General features: G+C 49.6%; 1 protein-coding gene across 2 annotated transcripts in view; it reads left to right on the top strand.

Moving 5' to 3' along the window:
- The first annotated feature begins 6560 nt into the window (after positions 1-6560).
- Positions 6561-25797, top strand: part of CUTA (cutA divalent cation tolerance homolog) — a 63008-nt gene continuing 43771 nt past the window's right edge. Inside the window, exon 1 of one of the 2 annotated variants that reach the window (XM_078640730.1) lies at positions 6561-7004. In XM_078640730.1, the coding sequence (XP_078496856.1) occupies positions 6894-7004 (111 nt within the window). In that variant the 5' untranslated portion in view covers positions 6561-6893. The remainder of the gene's footprint in view (positions 7005-25797) is intronic. The other variant, XM_078640729.1, reaches the window with a different exon arrangement.

Genomic DNA, 25797 nt, shown 5'->3' with positions numbered 1-25797 from the left:
CTCTTCTTGCAGGACATAGCACTGCTTTCTGCCGCCCAGCCACAAAACCCTGATTTCGCGGGCACTTTTGTAAAAAGCGCTACCTTTTTACAAAAGTGCCAATTTCCCAATTATTTGGCAAATCGCGAAATCCTGGAGGGTCTGCATAATGCACTAACTGAATGCACTGTGCCAGGCTGGAGCAAAGGAACCAGCCATTCAGCTGCACAACTCAATCTTCGGAATTGGACTGTTTGAAACCATCTATCAAATACGACACAACACACTGACATCACTTTATCCTCGCCTGCTTGAGCATCCTGAAAAGATCGGGCCAACCTCAAACAAGATATTCACTGACTTTCCCTCCATTGTGAACTCGCGGATCGAAATGCGCAAACTTGCACACGGCTGTTTCACTTCAGGATTCCAAGCGATGCGAAGAAGGCTGGTTTTAATTTATTTCACTATGGGCTTATTATAATCTTTTTAACAGTTCTTAGCATTTAATACCTGTCTTATCTGTAAAGGTTTTTATTAACTGCACAATAAACATGACCGTGATTATGACTACTGCATCCATCCCATCGTAAGTGGCAACCCTCCCCTGTGCACGTCCAGAGCAATGGTGTTGGCCACAAGATCTGGTCTACAGTCAGACTTTCTTTTTTTATCCTTACAATTTTTTTCCATCCACAGTTCCAAATTTGGACCCGTAGTCCCAGGACAAGCTTTGCGACCTAGGGAGGAGGGCAAGGTTTGAAACCTAGTGAGCAGCCCAATGCAAGCTTCACTGACCAGGGCTAGAACTGCGATACCAAAACCATAGTCATGATTCCAGGTGGTGAAGCTTGCACTGGGGCCAATGCTCCAGGTTGTGAAGCTTGCCCTTGGACCGTAGTTCCTATTTTGGAACTGCAGAACAAAGAGGCCTCACCGATATATGCATTTCCAGAAAACTGGATCTGCAGATCCTGCAACAATTTTGTTTTACAAAAATGTAAATACAGAGGTCACTTTGGGACTCCCACACACGGATTTGGGAGTCAGGATGTGCTTTCCCTGGCAACTTTTTTGCCTGCAGTATACTATTGTATTTTTTATTTTTATTTTTCAAATTTTTTAGAAGAAGTACTTCCATGAAGAAAGTTCTACCTTTACGCCAAATGTGGTGTAATTCCATCAAACCTTTTTTTCCGTACTGAAAAGAAAATTATCTTAGTGGGAATTATAATGGGAAAAGGCACTCCTGGGACCCCTCCTTTTTCTTTGCCGCCGCTTAATGCATCCGCACAAAGCTTGCCAGCGCCAGGATGCTCCTTTCGGAGTGGCAGTCAGCGCTTTATAAATACTGCATTACATTTCCATGAGCGACCCAAAGTGATGTACATTTTTTGAGGAAACAGCAACTCTGTAGTTATGGTAAGGTCAGTGTTTCCATTGAAAAGACACATTTAGGTCTTGCCTACAGAGAGCTTTTAGCTGTCTTTTTGCTTAATACCGATTGTGACCATATCAACACAGTGGGTTTATGGCCAGCCCACTGCTTACTTCTGGTTGGTGTTCTTCTCAATCCCAATAGCTTGCTTCTTTGATGTCTTCTTTCCTCTGCTCGTGCTTATTCCTCCCCTGAAGCATAGCTTATTTCCATTCTTTTGACAGGATTGCTTGTATCCTTCCACTGCTCACATTCAGAAAACTTCTTTTTTTTTCTTTCAGCACTGAATGAAAGCACATGTGTTGTCTGACTCTCTCCCTCATATGCTGCCTACCCCTCAAATGTGACTCCACACTGAAAGCTCATTACAGTTTTTTATCTTTTTTATCTACTTATTTATTCCCCCCACCTCAAGCTCTTCCATTGCTCCTCAAGTTGATTTCTCCCTGACCTCCCACCCCCACCCTCTCCTCCACTGCTTCCCCATCCCCCATTCTCCTGTCGTGGTCCTTGGCATCAAAAAATATTTTTACTTTTTTGCCATTTTGTTCTTCATACAAACATTGACGCATGTTTAAATGATTGTTTTTTAATTTACTGCTCCAACTGTCGTTCACCATCTTGAAACTGTAAATAAAAAGAGAAGAAACATGGCAGACGCGTCCTGTTGTTGATGGTTCGAGATAACTTCAGACCACAATCCAGGAACCCAGCACATGTGCTGTCATGAGAAGCACACATGTGCCCTGACACCAGTCACGGAATGGGGGATACATAAAAGGTTGCCTAAGTGCACGAGCTCGGACGACAAGTTACTGAATACCTGGGTCCATGTCTTCATTGTACTGCACTGTTCATACTACAGTGGCGACGAGGTGGGCTGTAAAACCACGCCTTCTGCCCTCATACATCAACATAGGCCCAGAGGCTTTCTATTTCAGCAGGCATCAGAGAAAAGTCAACAGCCGCACCAAGAGCATGTGGCTTAGTGCATAAGTCTTCTGCTTGTGGTGGCTCAACCAAGAGAAACTCATCCAGGGGTCTGGCCTGTAAAAAGCGGCAACATCTGGGCATCAAGCGGCCAGCGGCACCTCCCACCAGCAGAGCAGAGTCGTCGTGACAGTTGTTTTCGGTGGAGGCACCTGGAACTCCTGCTCAGTGTAGCCCACCACAGAATCCCCTACATTGATGCAAAGTAGTTTTCTGCTTCAAATACTTGCAGAGGAAAGTGTGTGTGTGTGCTTTCCACGGCCACTGTGTATACCAATAAGACTGACCCAGCTCTGGTTACCAGATGCGTGCGAAAACAGAGCATGGCACCCAAGGCGTAAGAGACCTTAGAGACACTAATAGGAGGCAGACAACTGCATCACACACAAGGTCAAGATGCCTACCTTCTATAAGTGTTCCTTGTAACCCACAAAATGGAAGAACTCAGGCAAAATTAAGTGACACGATTAGCTAAAAGATTGGCAGAAATTAAGCAATGGTAGCTGGCATGCCCCTGGGTTTGGCGTCTGCAGCCACCCTTCCCCTGACTGAGACCAGAAAATGCTGGTTAAACCCCTATGCAAGGTGTGTGTCAACTCTAACTCACTACCACCATTTAGTTAACTGATTGACCCTGCTTCTGCAGTACCCAGTGTCACATGCGGGTTTCTCATTTAAACAACTATTTTAAAACCACCAAAGAGACATTTTCAGCTCTTCAGCAAGCTACCTAACACTGGGGGGGTGAGCATGGACATGACAAAGTGCGCTAAATGCTAGGGGTGGGCATAACTCATGGAATTTTACTGTGGAGAATTCCACAAAGTTATCTAAAAACTCAGTGAGATTCCACACCGTTCCATAAGCTGCAGAATTCCGATCCATTGTGCTGCTCATGCTGATTTTTAGCGGCAGGACCTTGTCCTGTGCTGCAAAATCAGCGCGAATGGTGCCACGCAGCACCCCAGAGGATTTTGTTTCTTTCTGCCCTTCAAGTAGAGTTTCTACTTGAGCAGCAACAAGAATGGCAAATTTCTCAACACGAGTGGTAGCGACGTGCTGCGACCGTCCACGTTGAGAAATCTAACCAGGAGGCAGTCTAATGGTTCTCTTTTCTCATTTGCGCTCTTGGCGAGCTGCACATAAGAAAAACTCTGCTATGTGGCGGTTGGCTGAGTTTTCGGCAATCTCCACGCTCCAGGCAGAGCGCACAGTGGGCAAAACTCTGTGGGCTCCGCCGACAGAGCAGAGTTTATCAACTACCCCTACTAAATATGCAGGTTGAATCCCAAGCATAGTCTGACAGCACAGCATAGTAATCTGCGCAGAGGATGCTGCACAATGCCATCACGGCAGAAGACCATGAAAACTATGTGGCACAAATGGCATGGCTGAGTGCATTGTAGCTAGAAGGCATAGCACAGGAATTGAGCAATGATGGATGCCTAACAAAGGCCATAGAAGCCACTGTTGATTTCCTGGAAATCCTTCTTTCTGGACTGGCATGGGAGAGATGGCCTGAGCCAACTTCTTCTACAGGGACTGTGAAGAGACTAAAGTGATCTCGGCTTCACTGAGGGTGGCATACTACTATAGGTGACAGGAGTCCTCAGTCCCTGCATCGCCGTCTGGTTGACCTAGCATACAAAGGGCTTCAGAGTGTTGCCAAGACCAACGTGAAGCTAAGAGAAAAGGTATGATTTACTGGCATGGACGTTTTGGTAGACCAATGAATTTGATTAATGCCAGCGGTGCCAGGCCACAGAAGCCCCACAGCGACCAGCATCTGCCATCGCAGAAGAAGGATGTTCGATTCTATGGCAAAAAATCAGTGCGGACTCTGGAGCCCTCTGAAACTGGAGAGAGCTGCCAGTAGTAGTAAATGCATACAGGAAGTTGTCAGTGGTCGGGGTTTTGGCATCTGCCACATTTGAAGACATACAATCCAAATTTGAACAGAATCTAGTAACATTAGCCTACCAGGAGTCATCAGATGATGGTGCATGATTCCAAATGCAGAGTTCCTCAGGTCCCTCAGGATCCACCACCTAAAAATACCCTGCATTGTCCTCAGGTCAATGAAGAGTTGAAACGTTGAACCACACCAGAAAAAAGACCATCATAATATGATGAATAATGTGAGAATGCAGAAATGTTGATTCACTCCTTTTTTAGGGTGTATGGCAAAGCATCCCCGTGCCAGCCCTGGTCCTGAAGCAACAAGGACGGTAGTGGTAACAAGGAACCAGCCAGCAAAAAAACTGAAGAACGGCCCAGTGATTTATAACTAGAAGATGTGGTCCTCGTTAGGAACCATCATCCTGGAGGAAATACAGATTGCCTGTTCAGAAAGAACTGTAAAAAGTGGGGGATGTAGAGAGCCACCCAACAGTTGTGTACTGGCCTGAAACTCACACATGCACCCTGATGTGGGGCACAGTGTCAGAGATAAATGAAATATCATCTGAGAGTCAAAGCCCACTGATTAAGAGACTTGCTGACATTTCTGCAAACACATTTGACTATTACCTACAGACAATCACAGAACTTACCAACTCACCTATTCTAATGTGTAGAAATCTGATAAAAAAAGAATGAATGTGTCTTGTGTAATGTAGCTTCTTTTCATGTAAAGCGCTCCAATATCTTTGGCTCGAGTTTGCGAAATATATAATAAAAACCATGGGGCATATTATCAAGAACGGGCGTTACATTATCGCCGCTTTTATCGGCAGGAAACTGCCGATAAAGCGGCGATAATGTGCTTGATAATATGCTCTATGAATTCCAATCGAAGCCCATGTTAGATGTGAAGACATCTAAAATAGGCTTCAATTGGAATTCATAGAGCATATTATCAAGCACATTATCGCCGCTTTATCGGCAGTTTCCTGCCGATAAAAGCGGCGATAATGTAACGCCCGTTCTTGATAATATGCCCCCATTTTTTAAAAAGATCAACAAGAAAAGAGAACCAGGGGTAAATAATTCAAAGAGCCTATGGGGTGACGAGGCACAGGGCTCAGCATCGAGAACCACCCCCGTCAGATCCAGTGTGTCAGGCAGTGAAGAGCAGATCAGGTCAGAGCTACCGACTTTGGAACTAGGGAACCAGGTTCGAGTCTCGGCGTTGGCTCAACATCTTGTAATGCTGGGCAAATCACTTAGTCTCCTTGTGCCTACCAAAAAATCTATATATATCCTTGTGTAAACTCCAATACCTTTGGGTCGAGTTTGTGCTATATTAGGGTGACCAGGCGCTCCCGAAATTGTCCGGGCATTCATGGTTTTTCGACACCTGTCCCGGAAGATTTCAGAAAATGAAGCTCAGGTCCCGGTTTTTTGATAGAGTGGGAGGTATTTTCTTATGTTTCGCAAAGCAGGGATAGTTAGCAGCTGTTATAGAAAAGCAATTTAATTACCAGCATGCAACTGGCTTTAAAAATGGCATTTTATGTATTTTCTTACTGCCTTTACTGTAATTTTCTGCTATGGAGCACTGTTGTTCTGTGCACTGGGTTGAAGTAAAATTGTAGTCCTTTTTTTAGGAAATGTCCCAGTTTTTTGCTTTAAAATTCTGGTCACCCTTTGCTATAAAAAAACACAAAAAACAAGCATTTGCAATGCAATAGGTCTAGCGTTTGTTAAAGTCAGAGCTGTTGGCATTGAAAATAACAATGTTTTTTACTTTTGTTTTTTTATTTGCAATGCGGTTATTATATTTGCATAGATTGCCAATGGTATAAAAAAAAGCTAAAGTAAAAAAACATTGTCGTTTTCAATGACAACACCTTTAACAAATGCGAGACCTATTCAGAGCTTTATGCCCATATCCTAAATATATAATTTCTTGAAGAGACAGCGCATGCGCTGCCTAGGAGAGACTTGCAAATGGGGTGCCCTCAGACCTGTGCCTTAGTATTCACTGCACTAGCCAGCACATGCCGGCAGATGGCGCTCCTTGCCAAGCACCAGGCGCAGCTCCTGACAGCAGAGGGCGCTCCAATCCAGGCTGCTGCACCCTCCTTCTACCCAGGCCGCAGGGGCGTCTAATGAAGTCAGGCGCCGAGGGGCGGGGCAAAGGGACGGCGGTGGGTGGCGCTTGGGAGGCTTGCCTCTGCGCCTATTGGATGCGGTGGTCTCCTATCTTGCGTCTTTGGGCCAGAACAGGCCGAGCGGCCATTTTAACCGTCCCCGTGACCGTTTGAAGTCTATGGCCCTCGCGAGGTACACGGTAAATAAAAGAGTGCACGGTGGGTAGAGGGTCTTTTCTTACAAAATAACGATACCATTGAACAGACTACTATAATGTTATGCATTCCGGTAGTGTCTGTATATGTCCACCATATAAACAAGTTCACTGATTTGGAAGGAAACATATTATAAACTAGTGCTTAATAACTACACTTTTAACAAAATTCGCGGTTTTTGAAAGCATTTGCTGGCATAGAGAAGTGTTCGCCCCCCGCAGCCACGGTTCCTTTGGATGCCCATGAAGAGCAGGATTATCTTGAGTCCTCCCTCTATGTCTAGTGATCCACACTGCTTTCTGGGGTACGTGCGCCTGCGTGATGACGTCCGCGGAGACGTCTTGCAGGTAAGGAGGGAGCGTTGCATGGAGAGGCATGGGTTCAGAGGGGGGGGGTCGGGGTTCTGCCCGGGGGGCTTCAGAGCATGGGTTTTAGTGCTTTTGAAGACCTCAGTGCAGCTGCTGCCTCCCCGAGCTCGCTGCACCAGAGCCCCAGAGAGCAGAGTGGAGTCCTGACAGTGCAAAAGCCCTAAGTACCCAAAAGTTAAGTGCATTTATCACAGCTGTGCACAACTTTCATCACTCTAGGGGTGCACTAATGTTCCATCACTAGTGATCCACTAGAGTTCTAGTGTTCCCTCTCTCTAAGAGTGCACAGGTGTTCCATCTCTCTTGGGATGCACAAGTGTTCCATCACTCTTGGGATGCATTAATGTTCCATCACTCTTGGGATGCATTAATGTTCCATCACTCTTGGGATGCACTAATGTTCCATCACTCTTGGGATGCACTAATGTTCCATCACTCTTGGGATGCACTAATGTTCCATCACTCTTGGGATGCACTAATGTTCCATCACTCTTGGGATGCACTAATGTTCCATGACTCTAGGGATGCACTAATGTTCCATCACTCTTGGGATGCACTAATGTTCCATCACTCTTGGGATGCACTAATGTTCCATCACTCTTGGGATGCACTAATGTTCCATCACTCTTGGGATGCACTAATGTTCCATTACTCTTGGGATGCACTAATGTTCCATCACTCTTGGGATGCACTAATGTTCCATCACTCTTGGGATGCACTAATGTTCCATTACTCTTGGGATGCACTAATTTTCCATCACTCTTGGGATGCACTAATTTTCCATCACTCTTGGGATGCACTAATGTTCCATCACTCTTGGGATGCACTAATGTTCCATCACTCTTGGGATGCACTAATGTTCCATCACTCTTGGGATGCACTAATGTTCCATCACTCTTGGGATGCACTAATGTTCCATCACTCTTGGAATGCACTAATGTTCCATCACTCTAGGAGTCCACAATTGTTCCATCACTCTAGGGGTGCACTAGTGATCCATCACTCTAGGGGTGCACTAGAGTTCCATCACTTTAGGGGCGCACAAGTGTTCATCACGCTAGGGGCGTACGAGTTTTCATCACTAGGCTTGCACTAGTGTTCCGTCACTCTAGGGATGCACTAATGTTCCATCACTCTTGGGATGCACTAATATTCCATCACTCTAGGGATGCACTAATTTTCCATCACTCTAGGGATGCACTAATTTTCCATCACTCTTGGGATGCACTAATGTTCCATCACTCTTGGGATGCACTAATGTTCCATCACTCTTGGGATGCACTAATGTTCCATCACTCTTGGGATGCACTAATGTTCCATCACTCTTGGGATGCACTAATGTTCCATCACTCTTGGGATGCACTAATGTTCCATCACTCTTGGGATGCACTAATGTTCCATCACTCTAGAGGTGCACACTTGTTCCATCACTCTAGGGATGCATTAATGTTCCATCACTCTAGGGATGCACTAATGTTCCATCACTCTAGGGATGCACTAATGTTCCATCACTCTAGAGGTGCACTAGAGTTCCATCACTTTAGGGGCGCACAAGTGTTCATCACGCTAGGGGTGCACGAGTTTGCATCACTCTAGGCGTGCACTAGTGTTCCGTCACTCTCAGGCCACCCTATGGAGAGCGGTGCATTGATAAAAGAATGCACACACTCAGGTTCCATATCTACATAACCGGTGGCCTCAAGTCCTCGACAGCCGCCTTATCCAGTGATGTGTTCTTAGTTATTGGTCATAACATTAAAGACTGAGTTTATCTTGTGATTACAGTCTGTACCTTTCTTAAAACGAAAGTAGCGTGGCTGCACTAATCATGGCATTCAACTTGTACGCAGCGTTCTGTCATGAACAGTTTTGGATGTGTTGCTGTTCTTTTAACATTTGAACATCAGGTTATGCCCTGGAGAGAAAAGTCATTAATGTCCAACACACCTGCCCCATACAGAGCAACAATGGCTCAGTGTGTGACAGTGTCCTTGTACTGTAGATAGATAATCCCATGGTATGGGCACCAGCCGAACTCGGAATATGGGGGGTAAGTGTAGCTTTAACAGCAAAGGTCCAGAATCCTTCCTAACATGAACTCAGCGATGCCTCAAGACTATAGGCAGTGTGTGGCTCGACTCCAAGCTTGGCAAGGGTGCAAGCAGCCGCTGGATATCTGGACGCTACAAGCCGTCACCGAGGGCTTGAATAACCACAGATCCAGGAATGTATCTTTGTGGACAGCGCAGATAGTACTCTTTTTGGAACTGAACAAGAGTTGCCTTTACAAATCGGTCTGGCCATAAAGTAGCAGCCTAGTTTCAATGGCACTATAAGGAACCCCATTGCTACAGTGGGCAGGTTTGAAATACTAACATCAAAGTGTTTCCCACCCAGTAGTGTCATCAAATAAGGAGTGCTCCTCTTCTGTATGACATTCACGCCCCACTCTATGCTGCATGAGTGTGCATCCTGTTCTCCTGTATCCACCCTGCAATCCAAGCTGCCATGCTTGTTTGTGAGGTCGCCCATCTACACCTGTGCCTGTATGCTCAGGTCTAGTCGTACAAAAGGGGATGAGGTGAAGAAAGGTTCAAGTTCAAGAATTTATATAGCGCACTACTCACCCAGAGGGTCTCAAGGCGCTTGGGGATGGGGTTCATTATTTATCGAATAGCCAGGTTTTAAGTTCTTTTCTGAAGGAGATGTGGTTCTGTGTAAGGCGGAGGTGGGTGGGGAGTGAGTTCCAGGTCTTGGCCGCCAAGTAGGAGAAGGATCTACCTCCCATGGTGGATCTTTGGATACGCGGAACTGCGGCGAGGCCTTGATTGGAGGATCTTAGTTGGCGGGTGGGTGTGTAGAAGGATAGTCGAGTGTTGAGGCATTCGGGCCCTAGTTTGTAGAGGGCCTTGTGTGCGTGGGTGAGGAGACGGAATGTTATTCTCTTGTTGACGGGGAGCCAGTGGAGGTCTTTCAGGTGGCCGGTAATGTGATTTTGGCGAGGGATGTCCAAAATGAGTCTCGCTGATGCGTTTTGGATGCGTTGGAGTTTTTTCTGGAATTTGGCTGTAATTCCGGCGTAGAGGGTGTTTCCGTAGTCCAGTCTACTCGTGACTAGTGCGTGGGTGACAGTCTTTCTTGTCTCGGAGGGGATCCAACGGAAGATTTTTTTGAGCATACGAAGTACGTTGAAGCAGGAGGATGAGACGGCGTTGACTTGTCTGGTCATCGAGAGTGAGGAATCTAGGATGAAGCCCAGGTTGCGTGCGTGATCTGTGGGTATGGGTGCTGTGCCCAGAGCCGAAGGCCACCATGAGTCGTCCCAGGCAGAGGGGGATGATCCTAGGATGAGCACTTCCGTTTTGTCTGAGTTAAGTTTTAGGCAGCTGTTTTTCATCCATTCGGCTACTTCTTTCATGCCTTCGTGAAGATTGGTTTTGGCGGAGTTAGGGTCTTTGGTGAGGGAAGGATCAGCTGGGTGTCGTCAGCGTAGGAGATGATGTTAAGGTTGTGTTGACGCGCGATGGATGCGAGTGGACTCATGTAAACGTTGAAGAGGGTGGGCCTGAGTGATGATCCTTGTGGTACACCGCAAATGACTTCGGTAGCCTCTGATTTGAATGGGGGAAGTCGTACTCTCTGGGTTCTTCCGGCGAGGAACGGGACGATCCAGTCCAATGCTTTTCCTTGTATTCCGATGTTATTGAGTTGTATGAGGGTGCTATGACAGACTGTGTCGAAGGCGGCGGAGAGGTCGAGTAGAATGAGGGCCACTGTTTCTCCGTTGTCCAGTAGTGTTCGGATGTCGTCTGTGGCTGCGATGAGGGCGGTTTCGGTACTGTGTTTGGCTCGAAAGCCGTTCTGTGAGGGATCGAGGGAGTTGTTGGATTCGAGGAAGGCGGCGAGTTGGCTATTGATGGCTTTCTCGATGACTTTAGCCGGGAAAGGGAGGAGGGATATTGGGCGGTAGTTTTTGAGTTCAGAGGGGTCTGCTGTGGGTTTCTTCAGGAGGGCGCTGACTTCGGCATGTTTCCAGCTTTCTGGGAAGGTAGCAGAGCTGAAGGAGCAGTTGATAACATCACGGAGATGGGGTGCGATGATGGAGTCTGCTTTGTTGAAGATGTGGTGGGGACATGGGTCGGTTGGCGAGCCAGAGTGGATTGAATTCATTAGGCGGATGGTGTCTTCGGTGGTGATTGGGTTCCAGGCGTTGAGATTGTTAGAGGGCGATATAGGTTCTGAGGGGGGTGGGGAGGATTGTTCGTTGGGACTGTTTTCGAAGCTGTTATGTATGTCGGCAATTTTGTTGTAGAAGAAGGAGGATAACGAATCGCAGAGGTCTTGGGAGGGAGTGATGTCGTTTGAGGCTGCGGTGGGGTTGGTAAATTCTTTAACGATGTTGAATAGTTCCTTGCTGTTATGGGCATTGTTGTCGGGTTGATTCTTGAATGCTGATTTCTTGGTGGATCGAATCAGCTGGTGGTGTTTGCGGGTGGCTGCCTTGAAGGTGGTCATGTTGTCGGTGGTTGGGTTTTTTCTCCATGTTTTCTCGAGAGTACGGCATAGTTTCTTGGATTTCTTAAGGTCATCGTTGAACCAGGGGGCCTTTTTGCTGTCTTGTTTGGTGTGATGGTTTTTGAAGGGTGCTAATTCGTCAGCGCTGCGAGTGATCCATTGTTTGAATTTGATGGCCGCTTGGTTTGGGTCCGGTGAGAGGGCGGGTGGGTTTTGGTTGAGCGATGTGAGGAGTTGGTCGGTGGTGATTTTGTTCCATTTTCTTCGGGGAATAGGTTGTGGGGGGTTGTGGGTCGAGGTGGTTTTGTAGCTGAAGTGGACACAACTGTGGTCCGTCCAAAGGAGAGCTGTGGTGCGATCGAAGGAGATGTGTTTGCTGGAAGTGAAGATTGGGTCTAGCGTATGTCCGGCTACATGGGTGGGGGTGTCAACAAGTTGTTTGAGTCCGAGATTGGCCAGGTTGTCCAGAAGGGTGGTGGTGTTGCTGTCGTTTTTCTTTTCCAGGTGGAAGTTGAGGTCTCCTAGTAGGATGTAGTTCTCGGAGGCGAGGGCATGTGGACTGATGAAGTCAGTGATGTCCTCGCTGAATTGTTTACGTGTTCCTGGAGGCCTGTAGATGAGGGTGCCTCTGAGTGTGGTTCTGGTGTCAGTGTGGACCTGGAAGTGGAGGTGTTCGGCGGTGTTAAGGTTAACGTCGGAGCTGGTCGTGATTTTGATGGTGTTTTTATGGACGATGGCGATGCCTCCTCCTGTTTGGACGGTGTGATCTTTACGGATGATCTTGTAATTGTCCGGGATGGCTATGGCGATGTCGGGTGTTGATGATGCATTCATCCATGTTTCGGTGAGGAAGGCGACGTCTGGTGATATAGCGTCGAGTAGATCCCAGAGTTCGGTGGCCTGTCTGTGGACCGAGCGGGTGTTCAGCAGGATGCACTTCAGGTGGTTAGGGTAGGAGCTGTGTTTGGGGTTAGTGGTTGTGGTAAGGGTCTTGACGCTGGTAAATTTGCAGGAGTGGCAGTCGAAGGGCCCGTGGGTACGTCCCGGGGCAGCTTCGTAGCATTGGGGTGTGCGTCCGGGGTTGAGGGCTAGGAGGGTGGCTGCGTCATACTTAATGCGGCCAGAGTGCGGATTGCGGGGGTCAGGGGGTCTGGCGCTGGGCGCGGTCCAGGCGCGGACGGGCGTAGACGGGCTTACCTTTGGCGCACCTTCGGCGCGCATGGGGCGCGACCGCTGCGCGTGAACGCTGCGCGCAAATGCTCTGTCATATGTGGATAGTGGAAGAGGAGGGGCGAGGGAGGAGCAGCTGGGAGGCGGGTGCGTGGTGGAGAGGGCGGGCTCCGGGCACAACAACAACAACAATGGCGGCAGAAACGGAAGCGCAAACCGGGTTGGGGTAAAATAAATAATTAATTACGCTGTGGGCAGCGAGGCGCTTGAGGAGTGGGGCACAGAAGGAATGGGCCGCAATAACAAATAAACGCTCCGGTAATGCTGAGTATTCAGGCAATGAGGCCCTTTGCATAAACAATGCAAGCAAGCAATACAGGCACTTTAAATTAAATAATTAATGCAGGCACAGTCAAGCGCAGGCACAGTCAAGCGCTATCATAAGCAGCAGAGCAGCGCTAATGATACCCAGACAGAGGAGAGCAGGGGCTGTAGGGAGCGACCGCTTCTGACGAAGTCAAAGGTTCATAGCAGGCTTACTAACTGTCGTACCAAAAGCACCAAAGAAGTCCAGGCCAAAAGGAGCCACCTTGTTTCACAGAATCCCCATCTGTTGGAAGTACTGACTGCCATGAACAAGCCTCCAAACTCCTTACATAAGCACCAGTACGCTGCCTCACAAATGCAATTTTAAAAGTTCAAAGGCCACACGATTTAGAGGGTCTCCCACTTTTCCGCATGAAGAAGGCTCACTGGAAAGAGAAGTCTAACAATTGTTAAAGAGGTCAAGCGAAGAAGAAGTATTCTTGAATGGTCTTACAACCCGGTACTTAAGAGTGCATGCATCTGTGTATTGTGTATGTGTGCACTTGTGCGTGCATGCACGTTTGTGCGTGCGTGCATCATGTGTGTGTATGTATACTTGTGTGTGCGCATATGCATGCACGTGTGTGCATTTATGTTACATGTACGTGTGTGTGAATGTGTGTGGGAGTTTTTATGCTGTGTACATATAGCTGTGTGTGTGCATGCATGAGTGAGCCTGTGTGAGCTTGACAGCATGAGTGTGTTGATGCATGCATGTGAGTGTTTATATGAGTACGCTGTGTAGACATGGCTATGTGCATGTGTGTCAATGTGTGTGATGTGTTAGCATCACTATAGGCACTAATAACTTTCAAGAAGACCCTCTCTACTTGAGTTTAAATAGTAAATGAACTCTTAATGGAAGTTATTGGCGGGTCCCTTGTTACACGTAACTGCGTGTGCAAGCACCAGACTGAAGCCTGCATGATGGCGGGTGTTGGTGTGATACCGGCGGGATATCAGATCCCACGCGAGTTGTGCAGGGTCTGTGCGAGACTGGAAGACTGGAGGGCTACGAGGAGGTCAGGCTTACCATAAGACAACATTGTACCAAGGGAGAAACTCTAGTGGCAGGCAGGAACTGGTGCCTAAATGTCAAAAGCTGTTTGTGTAGGTCCAAGGTGGTGGAACTGTTGGTTTTGTCTCGCATTTTTATTCGACCAGTGGAATCCCTCCTCGTTTTTTTCTGCTGAACAGACAGGGGTCAAAGTCCAAAAACCCATATTCCACCACGGCGGGGCCCAGCAGCAAATATTGTTAAATGGTCAAATTTAAGTTTCTGACGTGATCTGTGTTCTGTTTCATTTATGTACTCCCCAGACCAATGACTCTTCTAAGCAGGTCAGCAGTTTCCATGCTTGTTGTCCATCAACATGAAGCACACAGTGGTTCCCCACCTACCAAGAAAAGTTTCTGCAGAGCCCCCACACCTTGGAGTACCTGATAGTACCAGCCCATTTAAAGCACTGATTACAGAGTGTTTTAAGTTCTTCAGTTTCCTCTCGAGATTGGAGAAAGATGTTCACAGAGTGGCTGCGATCTCTTTGGATTAAGAGTCGGTTCTTCACCCTGCCCAACAGGACCTCAGGTCTTTGCACCGAACGGAATCTGCCTATTGGCTGCGATGGGCCAGTGATGCTGGTCTCTTGATGGAGACGGAAGACCCGCTCAAATATTCCTGGACCCATCTGCTGCTTTTCATACCATCAGGTATGATACCATGCTCATTCATCTACATGTAACTGAAGTCAAAGACAAGGCCTTAAGCTTCCCCCCTCCACCCAGATAATCACTTTACGTTACATTACCACCTCAAGGCACTCCGAGTCGCCTGCTGGACCATCCATTGCGGTAGATGAGTCTCACAGCACAAACTCAGCAGCAGCACCTTGAATGCCTCCCGGATCCAGACTGGTCCACTTCTGATCATTGCTAGCTTCAGTAAGCCCCACATGGATGGAGTATCCTTTGTGGTACGCACAGCGAGTCTCAACAACTCTCCCGGTTTCTAAATAAACTTTTGGAACACCTTGAGTTCCAGCCAGCTTTGAGAAGGTGGCTGTTTCCAAGCAGCAGACCCCGCCATCTATGCAAGTTCATCGAAACCGGTTCAAACAAGAAGCCGACTCCAAACGTGTAACTTCGGCCAAACGAGAATGATGTGTATCAACGAGCATTGATCTAGCCTCCTCACAGTCATCTGCCCCACTGCGCCACAAGACTGGAACATTCATCCAAACTTCATGAATGACGCTAAAACTTCCCACATAGGCCACGCTAGAACATACTATCAACCATACACTGGGTAGTCTCTCCATGACCGACTTTGGCAGTAGTTTGGAATACACCACTGGTACGTGCCTTTAAACACACATTACAGTACAGTATAATCAGGGCCACTGCAGTTATGAGATTCTGTGACTATGGCGTTTTCTACATTTTTATCGATTTGTTGCATTTGTCGCATAATCCATCATCTGCTGCTTAAACTGCAGATTCTATAAAAAATGAATTTGATTCTTGGTCAAACGGATCAGAGTTACCAAAATCACAGCAACCTGTGTTGTCGTGCAGTGGAAGTCCCTTTCCGTTGCTTATCACTGTATTTAGGTACTAAACTGCTACTAATAAGGTGGCCCTGACATGTTTTTTTTGTTTTTAAAGACCTTTATTGCATTTTTCCACAATACACAGCTTCCAGCCTACAACCCTTCGGGCCGGCCGCACATTACTTAATTAATGCATTGCTTCCTAGAGTACACAGCCCATAGCCGTCAACCCGGGGGTACGGCGGCGTCATAAAGTGCATGTGGTCCTTAGTCCAATGAGGATAGCTAAGGTCTGGTTTTTCTTTTAGAAGCCCTAAATCGGAGCATAGTTCCAAACGTTTCGTAAATGAGGGCTAACAATCATAACAAACCCCCCCCTAATACGGTCACCAAGTAAACACAGCAAAGTCCACTGCTGTACCCATGAGGCAGCAACAGCGCCACACGCACAAGCACCTAGAATCACTGAGCCGTTGGGGTCCTTATGTCTCCTCTGAGCGGGTTTGCGTAGTGGGAGGAGGCTCGCAGATGCCTCCCCTGAAGTCGTTCCACTTGGTCCACACTTTCACCCACTTCCGGGGACACCCTCTCGCTACATACACGGTCTTTTCCTGCAGCATACACCAGTCCATGTCATTGCGCCAGTCTGCCAATTTTGGTGGGTTAGGGCTCCCCCATAACCTAGCAATGTTTCTTTTTGCTACCATTTGTCCGAGCGTTACCCAAAGTCTCCCTCTCGATGGCAGGTCCGTAGGCTCCCAGATATTGAGGAGACACCTCTTGGCCTCTAGACGAATCTCCACCTCCCATACCTCCTGTTTACACTGCACCACTCTTCTCCAGTAACGTTGTACCTTAGGGCAATCCCATAGTATATGGAAGAAGGTACCCGTGCTGCCACAACCCCTCTTGCAGAGTCCAGTGTCGTCCCTCCCCATCAATTGTAACCTTGTACATGAGATATATATTCTATGTAGTATCTTAAGTTGGATTAGTCGCAATCGGGCTGATATAGCGACCTCACGCGGTGAGGCCATAGCATACAGCCATTCTTCTTCGTCAATCTCCAGCCCATCTGCGACCCATTTATCCCTAAGGGGAAGGAGCATGTCGGGGGGGGGGGGTGGTTGATTAGTTTTTTATATATAAGAGATATGGCGTGTTCTGTCATGTGTCCATCAAGCAGTCTGTCTTCGAGCGGAGAGGCTTGTGGCAGTTTCGTCTCTGGTGGGATATTAGTCTGTAGGGAGTGTCGCACCTGTATGTACCTTAAGTATTCAGTTTGTGCCAGCTCATATGTGTCTTGTAAGTGGGCGAACGTGTGGATCCCTGTAGGGCCCCAAATATCCTTGATTTGGGAGATTCCGATCAAGTCCCAGTTCCGGAACCCTTTAGTGCGTCCCAGGTTACCTAATTTTTCGGAGGCCCAAAGTGGCGTGGCCATTGTAAGGACTCCCGACCATCCGAGTTTCTTCTGAGCTATATGCCATATTTGTACAGAGTGTTGTGTAGGTCCAGTGAGTCGACGTGCGCCCCGCGTAGAGTGCTATCTCGTAGTTCCCCCCCGGAAGCAGCCATCTGTCCATTCCGTAGGCGGGTTCATTCCCATCGCCATACGTCCCCTGATTAATCGCCGAAAGGTGGGCTGCCCAGTAGTATTTACGAATGTCAGGGAGGGCTATTCCGCCTTCATACCACCCCTGCGTGAGTTTGGTCAATGCGATTCAGGGCGACCCAGCCCAAAGGAGGTCACGCTGCGTCGCCTCAATTGCCCCGAAATAGGTATTAGGTACCAGGTCAGGATAATTTTGTAGTGCATAAAGAAACCGTGGCAGCGCTAGCATCTTAAATAGGGCTGATCGGCCCAATAGAGACAGTGGTAGGTGCTGCCAGGATTTGGCCTCCCTTTGAAGCCTGCTTAACGGTGGTTTGAGGTTTCGATCGTACATTCGTGGTAATGTACACTCCCAAGTACTTGAACCCGTCCTCTGCCACCGTGATAGGGCATGTGTCAGGGAGCCTAGGCGGGTCGCCATGTAATACATAAAGATACGATTTGCTCCAGTTGACTCGAAAGCCAGAGTTACGACCGAAGCTTGCAAATATATCTAGCGCCGCCATTATCGACCTGTGCGGCCTGCAGAGGTACAGGAGGATGTCGTCGGCGTAAAGGGAAATTTTGTCTTCCCATCCTTCCGCCCAGACTATGCCTTTCAAGTAAACATCCTGCCTTATCCAGGCTGCGAGCGGCTCGAGGGAAAGGGCGAATAGAAGGGGAGAGAGGGGGCAACCCTGTCTCGTCCCTCTCTCGAGTGTGAAAACCTCAGATATCTTGTTGTTCACCAGTACCTGTGCCAGGGGCTCTGCGTAGAGCAGACGAACCCAAGCAATAAAGTGAGGTCCAAAGCCCATTTTGCGTAGCACGGCGAACATATACGGCCATTCAAGGGTGTCGAATGCCATGGTGGCGTCTAGGGAGACCACCACCGCGTCCTCCTGTAACCTGTGGCGTTGCCCCAGTACTCCATTTAGTGCCGTATTGCGGTGGGGCATGAACCCTGATTAGTCAGGGTGGACCAATGTAGGCAGCACCGACTTAAGCCTGTTGGCAAGAGTTTTCGCCAGTATTTTGGGCTCCGCGTTGAGTAGCGAAATTGGTCGATATGACGCGCAAGACTCTTTGGGCTTCCCTTCTTTCGGTATTGCCACCATGGTCGCTGTGCGCTGATCCCGCGGCAGCACCCCGGTCTCCCTACTGCTCTCGAACATGAGTTTCAGATACTTACTGATGGCGTCAGGTTGCAGCTTGTAAAGCTCTATTGGGAGGCCGTTGGGGCCTAGAGCCTTACCAGGGCGGAGTTCTGCTATTGCACGCTGTAGTTCGGCCTCAGTGAGCGGACTATAAATGGCCTCCCGATCTTCCTCTGACAGGGAAGGCATTTGGATATCGGTTAGGAGGTCTATAGAGTCCTCCTCCGGACGGTCCGACTCTCGTCTGTAGACCTGTTGGTAGTGTCTCGCAAATTCCTTAACTATCTCTCGGGGCTCGGAAACTATGATCCCTGACTCCGTACGTATCTCTGGCACCACCTTTCTGGCCTGCTGTTTTTTCTCTAGCCAGTCTATAAGTTTCCCGGCCTTGTCGCCCTGATCATATAGCCTACCCATCGTATGCCGGGCCACAGTCTGAGCCTCCTGAGTAACCAGCGCTCTGTACTCTGCCATCTTTAACTGCAGTTTGTGTCGGACTGCCTCCGCCCCTTTTTCTATCGCCTCCCTCTCTAGAGCCTCTAGATCCGCCTCAAGTGTTGTGACCTGACTCCGTTGTTCTTTTCGCCTAACTGACATAGCTGAGAGCGCCTCCCCCCTAATCACAGTTTTAAATGCCTCCCACAAGGTGACAGGGGAGTCCACTGAGCCAACATTATTGTCGAAGTACTGTGTGATTGAGTTGGATATCTGCTCCCTAGTGTCCTCATGTTTTAAATGTCAAGCATTTATTGGTGCTATGCAGCCCTCACGACTGTTTTCAAACGTGATGTGCGTAAGAACAGGGGAATGGTCCGAAATGCCCCTAGGCAGGAGTGTTGCTTCATGTATTGTGATATCGTGTTGCAGCAAGGTAAGGATGTAGTCTAAGCGTGAGAAAGAATGATGTGGCCCAGAGAAAAAGGTAAAGTGGCTGTCAGTAGGATGGAGCAGGCGCCAGACGTCCGTGAGCCCGAAGGCTTCAAGAAAGTCCGCCAGCCACTTTTGCCCTTGGGGCAAGTCTCTCGGGGGTCGCCTGTCCAGGGTCCCCGACACTACTGCGTTGAAGTCCCCTCCCAGAATCAACTGTCCGTCGGGGAGGGAAAGGAGTAATTTGCCCAGGTCCACGTAGGCCCGAGTTTGGAGGCCAGGCGGAATGTAGACAGAGAGTAGGTTAAGTGTGCGGCCCTCCCACCGTCCAGAGATAGCAGTAAAGCGTCCCTGCGGGTCAGTTTCAGTTAGGTCTATATGGAGGGGCAGTGAGCGACGTAGGAGGATCCCCACCCCCCTAGAACCGGAGGTGAAGCCAGAGTGAACTGCAAGAGTGTAGCCCCGCCTATTGAGGGCCTGACATACATTCCCCATCAAATGTGTTTCCTGCAATAGGACTGCGTCCGGCTGGTGCCGCTTAATGAATTGTAGGACTATAGTGCGTTTAAGTCTGTCACCCAATCCGTTCACATTCCAGCTGAGAATTTTCAGACTCTTCTCCCACCTCCTAGCCGTTGCTTTGTAGGGTGCTCCGTCCCATCACCCCGGCACCTCGGCAGACTCCATGAAAGCGTATTCTGTGTGACCGTAATGAACCCTCAACTCCCCGTCCCTCCCTGGTTCCCACCCAACCTGTGTATTCAATGCAAACGGTAAAGGTTACGTCAAACAGTTGACTCCACCCTCCCCCCCACTCACTTGACCCCAACATCCCTACCCCCCTCCGCCAAAACAAGCCCCCCATCCCTGCCCCCTGCTCCGTGGGTTCCGAACTACCCACCACCCCAATTAGCAGAGCGTCTGTCGCCCAACCCTACCCCGGGGAGACCCCACCGAGGAAACTCTACTCGGGAATTATGTGGGCCAGCCCCGTTCTGGCCGCCCTCCCGCAGTGCCCAGATTCGCTCGGCCCCTCAGGCCGGTAGTGCATCAGGTAACAATTAGCCCGGTCCAGAGACCCTGGGCTGTCAGTCACGTTGCCCCTTGGGCAATCAAGTCTTACATGAAACCTAATTTATACATTACTGTTCGACGGCTTCTCATTCGAAGTTCGTGGTCTTATCTCGCCGTATTGTCTCTGGCTGAGTCCCAGCGGGGACTGTTCGACCTCGACCGCCAGGACCGCTGGCTCTGCTCATCACCCTCCGCTCTCCCTGCCTCCGACCTCAGGGAGGGTTGCCCAGTTTCTCGCCATTGTCCCCCGTCCTGCAGGGGGAGGGCCTCGAACTTCGCTGTGTCGAGCCACTCCTGTACCGCCACTGGCGAAGTGAAGAAGTGGGATTTACCTCCAGTTATGATTTTCAGTTTCGCGGGGAAGAACATCATGTACCGAATTCCGCGGTCTCGCAGCGCCGCCTTGACCCCCTGGAACGAGCGCCTCTCCTGTTGGACCTGAAGTGTGAAATCAGGGAAGAAGCGAACTGTGTCTCCCTCGTATTGTAGATCACCATGTTGTCTAGCAGCCTGGAGGATTGCGTCACGGTCCCGATAGTTAAGTATTTTTGCAATAATTGTTCTCGGTGGGGCTCCTGGCTTGGGCTTCGGGATCGGGGCTCTGTGAGCCCGCTCGATAGTGAAGATCTTCGATAGTCTCTTGGGCTTCAGGTGGCGGAGGATCAGATCCTCGAGAAAGAGCTCCATACTGTCACCCTCAAGTCCTTCCGACACACCTACCACACGTATGTTGCTCCTCCGAGCCCTGCCTTCCTGGTCCTCGAGCCGTAGGGCCATCTGCCGGTGTTGGTGTACAAGCTCGTTCACCCTGCCCTCGAGCCGCTTCTCCGATTCCTGCAAGGCTCTAATGTCCACTTCGTTAGTTTTGGACCTGTCCGTGGTTTTCCCCAAGTCGGCTCGGAGCAGATTCACCTCGATAGTGATCTTGTCCATCTTGGTCTCCAGACTGGTACCGAGGGTCTGGATTGCAGTCATTATAGACGTCAGGGAGGGTTCCGCCTGACCTTTGCCCTCCTTCGCTGCCCCCCCGGGCTGCGTCGGCGTTTTGGCCACTGCGTAGTTGTCCAGCTTGTTGGTCTGGGTCACAAGACCCCCTTTGGGCCGCATGCTTGATCCGGTGCTTCTGAGACCGGGTATCCCTCCGCCCGTTCTGAATCTAGCAAGTCCGCGGGTCAACTCAGGCTCCGGTCTCCCCCCTCCGTCCGGAGCGCAGCAGCCAGCACCACCTGTCTTTACCCGTATATCTCTCTGAGCGGGGGGGGACCCCCAGGGGCTACTGAGGCGAGCGCCGCGGTTCCTCCGCCGCGTCGTTTAACGTGTCAGGGTCCGCGACCCTCACCCACCGCCGTATGTTGGACCCTGCATTGCCAGCAGGTCCACCGAGTTTCGGATCGCCGCCTTCTCTGTGCACCTAAGTCCTCCACCAGGCGGGAGCCCTGGGTCACACCACAGAGGCCGCGACGGCCAGTCCGCTCATGGGGCCACCGCAGGGCAGTCCCTCTCCTCCCCCCGCTCGGGCGGCGGTGACACTGGGGAATGGCTACCCCCTTCTTCTGTCCCGGGACTCCGCTCGGCAGTAACTGTATGGCCGGTCTGTGGGCCCCTCGGTAGCGGCTCCGTTAGTCAGCACCAGAGCAGCTGTCCCCTGGCGCCGCGGCCACTTCCTCCTTCAAAATGCGCCAAACAGGCCGCGCTGGGCCGCAGGCCGGAAGCCGGGGCCTCGAGCGATGCAGGTAGCGGCTCCGGGGCTCCAGTCGCGAGATGTCGGGCAGCCGCCGAGGGTTGTGATCTCCGCACGGAGCTTCCGTGGGTCTCCGGTACTCCCTCCTTTCGTCCCCGGGTCTTCACTTAGCAGTACCTGCGCGGCAGGTCTGTAGGCCCTCTGAATCTGCAGGCACTTGTACTTTGCTCCGCAAGGTAGTCCAGGGCAGCAGTACCGTAGCGCCGCGGGCGCGGCCACGCCCCCTCCCAAAGTGCGCCCAACCGGCCGCGCCGAGCCGGAAGCCGGGGCCTAGATTAAACAAGTAGCGGCTCTGGGGCTCCAGGCGCGAGGTGTCGGGCAGCCGCTGAGAGCCGCGATCTCCGCCCGGCGCTTTCCGTGGGTCTCTGGACTCCGCAAAAGCGCTCCGATTGAGCACTGGGCCTGAGGGAGCTGGGGCCTCGATGGGTGAGCCTCCCAGCTAGGAGATTGTGCGGATTTCTTAGGGACACCAACGGTCCCGGCGGAGCTTGGGAATCAGGCGGCCATTTCCTACGGCGCCTGTAAACCCCAGAACTTCCTCTCCCACTACAAATCGAGATTCAACAATAACCTCTCAAATAGTCGATATTGTAAGAAGAGCTGGTACTCAAGGAAGTCTTTCGTGACAAAGTTCTTAGCCCAGGAAGCTCCAAGACCTGCACTCGGTGTCCTTTGCTAACTAAGTTACCAAACTGTACTTGTGAGTAGCACTTACCGTGTGAAATATTCCGCTCTGTACAAGTGTGTGCTCGCCTTCGCAGTTAGTGCAGCTTGTTCTTGCTTTTGCCCTTAGCTCAGGAACTGGTCCACAGTGCCCTTGTGTGTACATTCAGCCACTGCCACACTGTCTGATAGTTAGTTTATGAATCACCCAGCTAAACATGTACATACACTGCCCTGGGGAAATAGTCTAAATATATATGTGTGTTCGCGCCATGACGTCATTTACCCCGGCATTCACACTTGTACCCTAAGCCGGATCTTCCACCCTCTGATGACCAAAGATGTTCCTGGAGACCACACCTTAAAGTTTTGATTATGCGAAGGGACTCGTCTTACATGGGAAAAGTAATACCCGGCCCTGGCCATGTGAACAGTGTGCACAAAGCATTGTGAACATTTTACAGTCACAAAGCAAAGAATAGTCAATGCCTTCAGAAGACAGGAGATAAGCATTGCAAATGTGTCAGCTCTCCACATGTGACAGCTTTTGCAGGCTGGAAACATTGAGAAATCCAGAGGTGCTGACAGTGGTCCAACGGATCCTTTTGATCACCCCTGAGGTCAAAATCACAGTCTGCCACTTGTAGCATTGTGGCCTTGGTTCCTTTAAAAGACATGGTGAGGGCCGCACTGGGAGTCCTGGCAAATTTTGTCAGACCAGCCCCCGTAAAGTGCAGAGTGAGAGCAGCCAGCGAGCCTGACCACTACAAAGGAGGGTTTGGGGGGCAGTCCCCAAAGAAAGCCGGGAAAAAATGGTGCATTGTATAACACATTTGTCATTCTATGTTCAATTGTATTAGCTTTTAAAGCATAGTAAATGATGGCCTCACTGTGCACCAGATGCTTCAACGTTTATTGGGGCTCTTCAATGATTCCCTCACTATCACCCTCCAACAGTGCCTCTCATCTCTCCATAGCCCCTCTCTCACATGGATTCATTTGTTTTATAGCACCTCTCATAACAGTGTAGGGTTTCGGAGCACTTTACATCACACCCATACAGAGACTGAATCATTTGTGTTTAAATCAGTGCATAGAAAATGTTGCATAAGAGAAAGGGGACTACAAGTCGTAGGATTCACTTGTCACCCATACTTATAGGCATTTTTGTAAGAGTGCTTGGTCTGGAGAAGCACAAACTCTAAATTCAGAACATAACACGGAGGTTAGTGTTGACTTTAATTATAAGAATTTATATCTACTCAAAGAAACCATTTTTTTTTAGCAACATCAGGATAATGAAAGACTGGGAAACAAACATAACGTTCTAACCTGTACCATTCAGTTTGTATGCAGCTCTTTAATGGCAGTTCACAGCTCACTGTGCTAGATTACAGTTGTAACGTATGGACTGCACAGTAAAAAAAGAATCTCCGTGACAAAAGCAGGAACCCACTGAGCTATGCACTTAAAATACTGTTCTTAGAGTTGCATGGTACACGTTCTTTGCAGGAGGCCTATTAATCCTCTGCGCTACCTTAGGTAACTCAAAACTGCCACTAGACAAGATTCCTACCTCTCTCTAGCAGGTACATTAATCACCTGAGTTATCTTGGCACTTTAATTGTTGCCAGAAAACTGCTGGACATACAAGGAACTTTGCAGTGCTTTTAAAACTGCTGCACTTCGACAAAACCGGCCCACCACCCTCCAACCTCCCGAGGGAATGCTTGATGTCTGGTGTGACCATGGATGCCGGCATGCTAAGTTTTTAGGTCGGGCCTTGGCAGCGCATGCACGGTCTCTTCAGGCTTACAGCCTGCACATTGCCTTTGTATTCATCTCATTGATTGTCTTTCAAAAATGTTTGCTTGCTAGTGGTTAATCCTTCCTATTTGTCCCTCCTTTTTGTTTGGTTCCCTCCCACGAAGCACCACCCAAATACTGTTAACATTATGCTTCTGTGTTCCTTTGGGGGGTATCCTCTCTCTCCAAAAAATTGAATTTATTGCTCGGTGTTCTGCTTTTGACTTTTTAATTCACGCACTGTTTTGGGCAAATTTTTCTGTTCTTTTAAAATTGTTCTGGTTCCCCTCTCACCTCACTCTTATTCCACAGCGGCTCCTTCTCGCTTCCAGGGGCCGATTTAGGGCTCTTCTGGTCGCGGGCTCAGACACCCAGGCGCATTATCACAGGCGCCATCTTGGGAGGAGTCGGAGGTCGGCGGGCTAGTGCTGCGGGCGAGTTCGGCCCGGCACTATAAGTAGGACATAATCTTGCAAGCGTTCACCTTTAGAGTTAGAGACTCCTGAGGCGGAAGCCGGGAGTCAGGGTATCCTCTCTCTCAAAAAAATTTAATTTATTGCTCAGTGTTCTGCTTTTGACTTTTTAATTCACGCACTGTTTTGGGCAAATTTTTCTGTTCTTTTAAAATTGTTCCAGTTCCCCTCTCACCTCACTCGTATTCCCCAGGGGCTCCTTCTCGCTTCCAGGGGCCGATTTAGGGCTCTTCTGGTCGCGGGCTCAGACACCCCGGCGCCTTATCACGGGCGCCATCTTGGGAGGAGTCGGAGGTCGGCGAGCTAGTGCTGTGGGCGAGTTCGGCCCAGCACTATAAAATGAACACCGCCTCTCGTCCGCGCAGCGGGCGGGTGCTGCGGGCGCTGATGGCGCGCCAGAGGCATGCCCGTCTGCCCCAGCCCGGGCTCAGGGCCAGAAACCCTGCCCATTGCCCCTAACCGCCTCATTACCTACTCACGCGAGGCTCTCCTCCAATTAAGACCGAGGAGAAACCCCTCATGCCACATGTTGCACAGACCAGATGGCCCAGACATTCATTGCAGTCGCTGCATTCTTCCGACACCGGGGAAAAAGCTCACCGAACAAGCCAGGACCCATTTATGCATGGCTTTATTGAATTGCAGGTGTGAGAAGTTGGCCTGATGTGCAGTGCTCACTATTCTAGTGATCACTATATATCAGTCCAAACAACCCTTATTGATGATTGGTTGTAAGTCAACCTTATAGACCAGCTATCCTAGTAGCATGGATACGAGCAGTCTAAGGCTAAGACTCT

The sequence above is a fragment of the Lissotriton helveticus genome, chromosome 5_1 (genome assembly GCF_964261635.1).
Source record: "Lissotriton helveticus chromosome 5_1, aLisHel1.1, whole genome shotgun sequence".
NCBI lineage: Eukaryota > Metazoa > Chordata > Amphibia > Caudata > Salamandridae > Lissotriton > Lissotriton helveticus.
The sequence above is the reverse complement of the archived record's forward strand: the minus strand, read 5'-3'. Positions and strand labels throughout refer to the sequence as shown.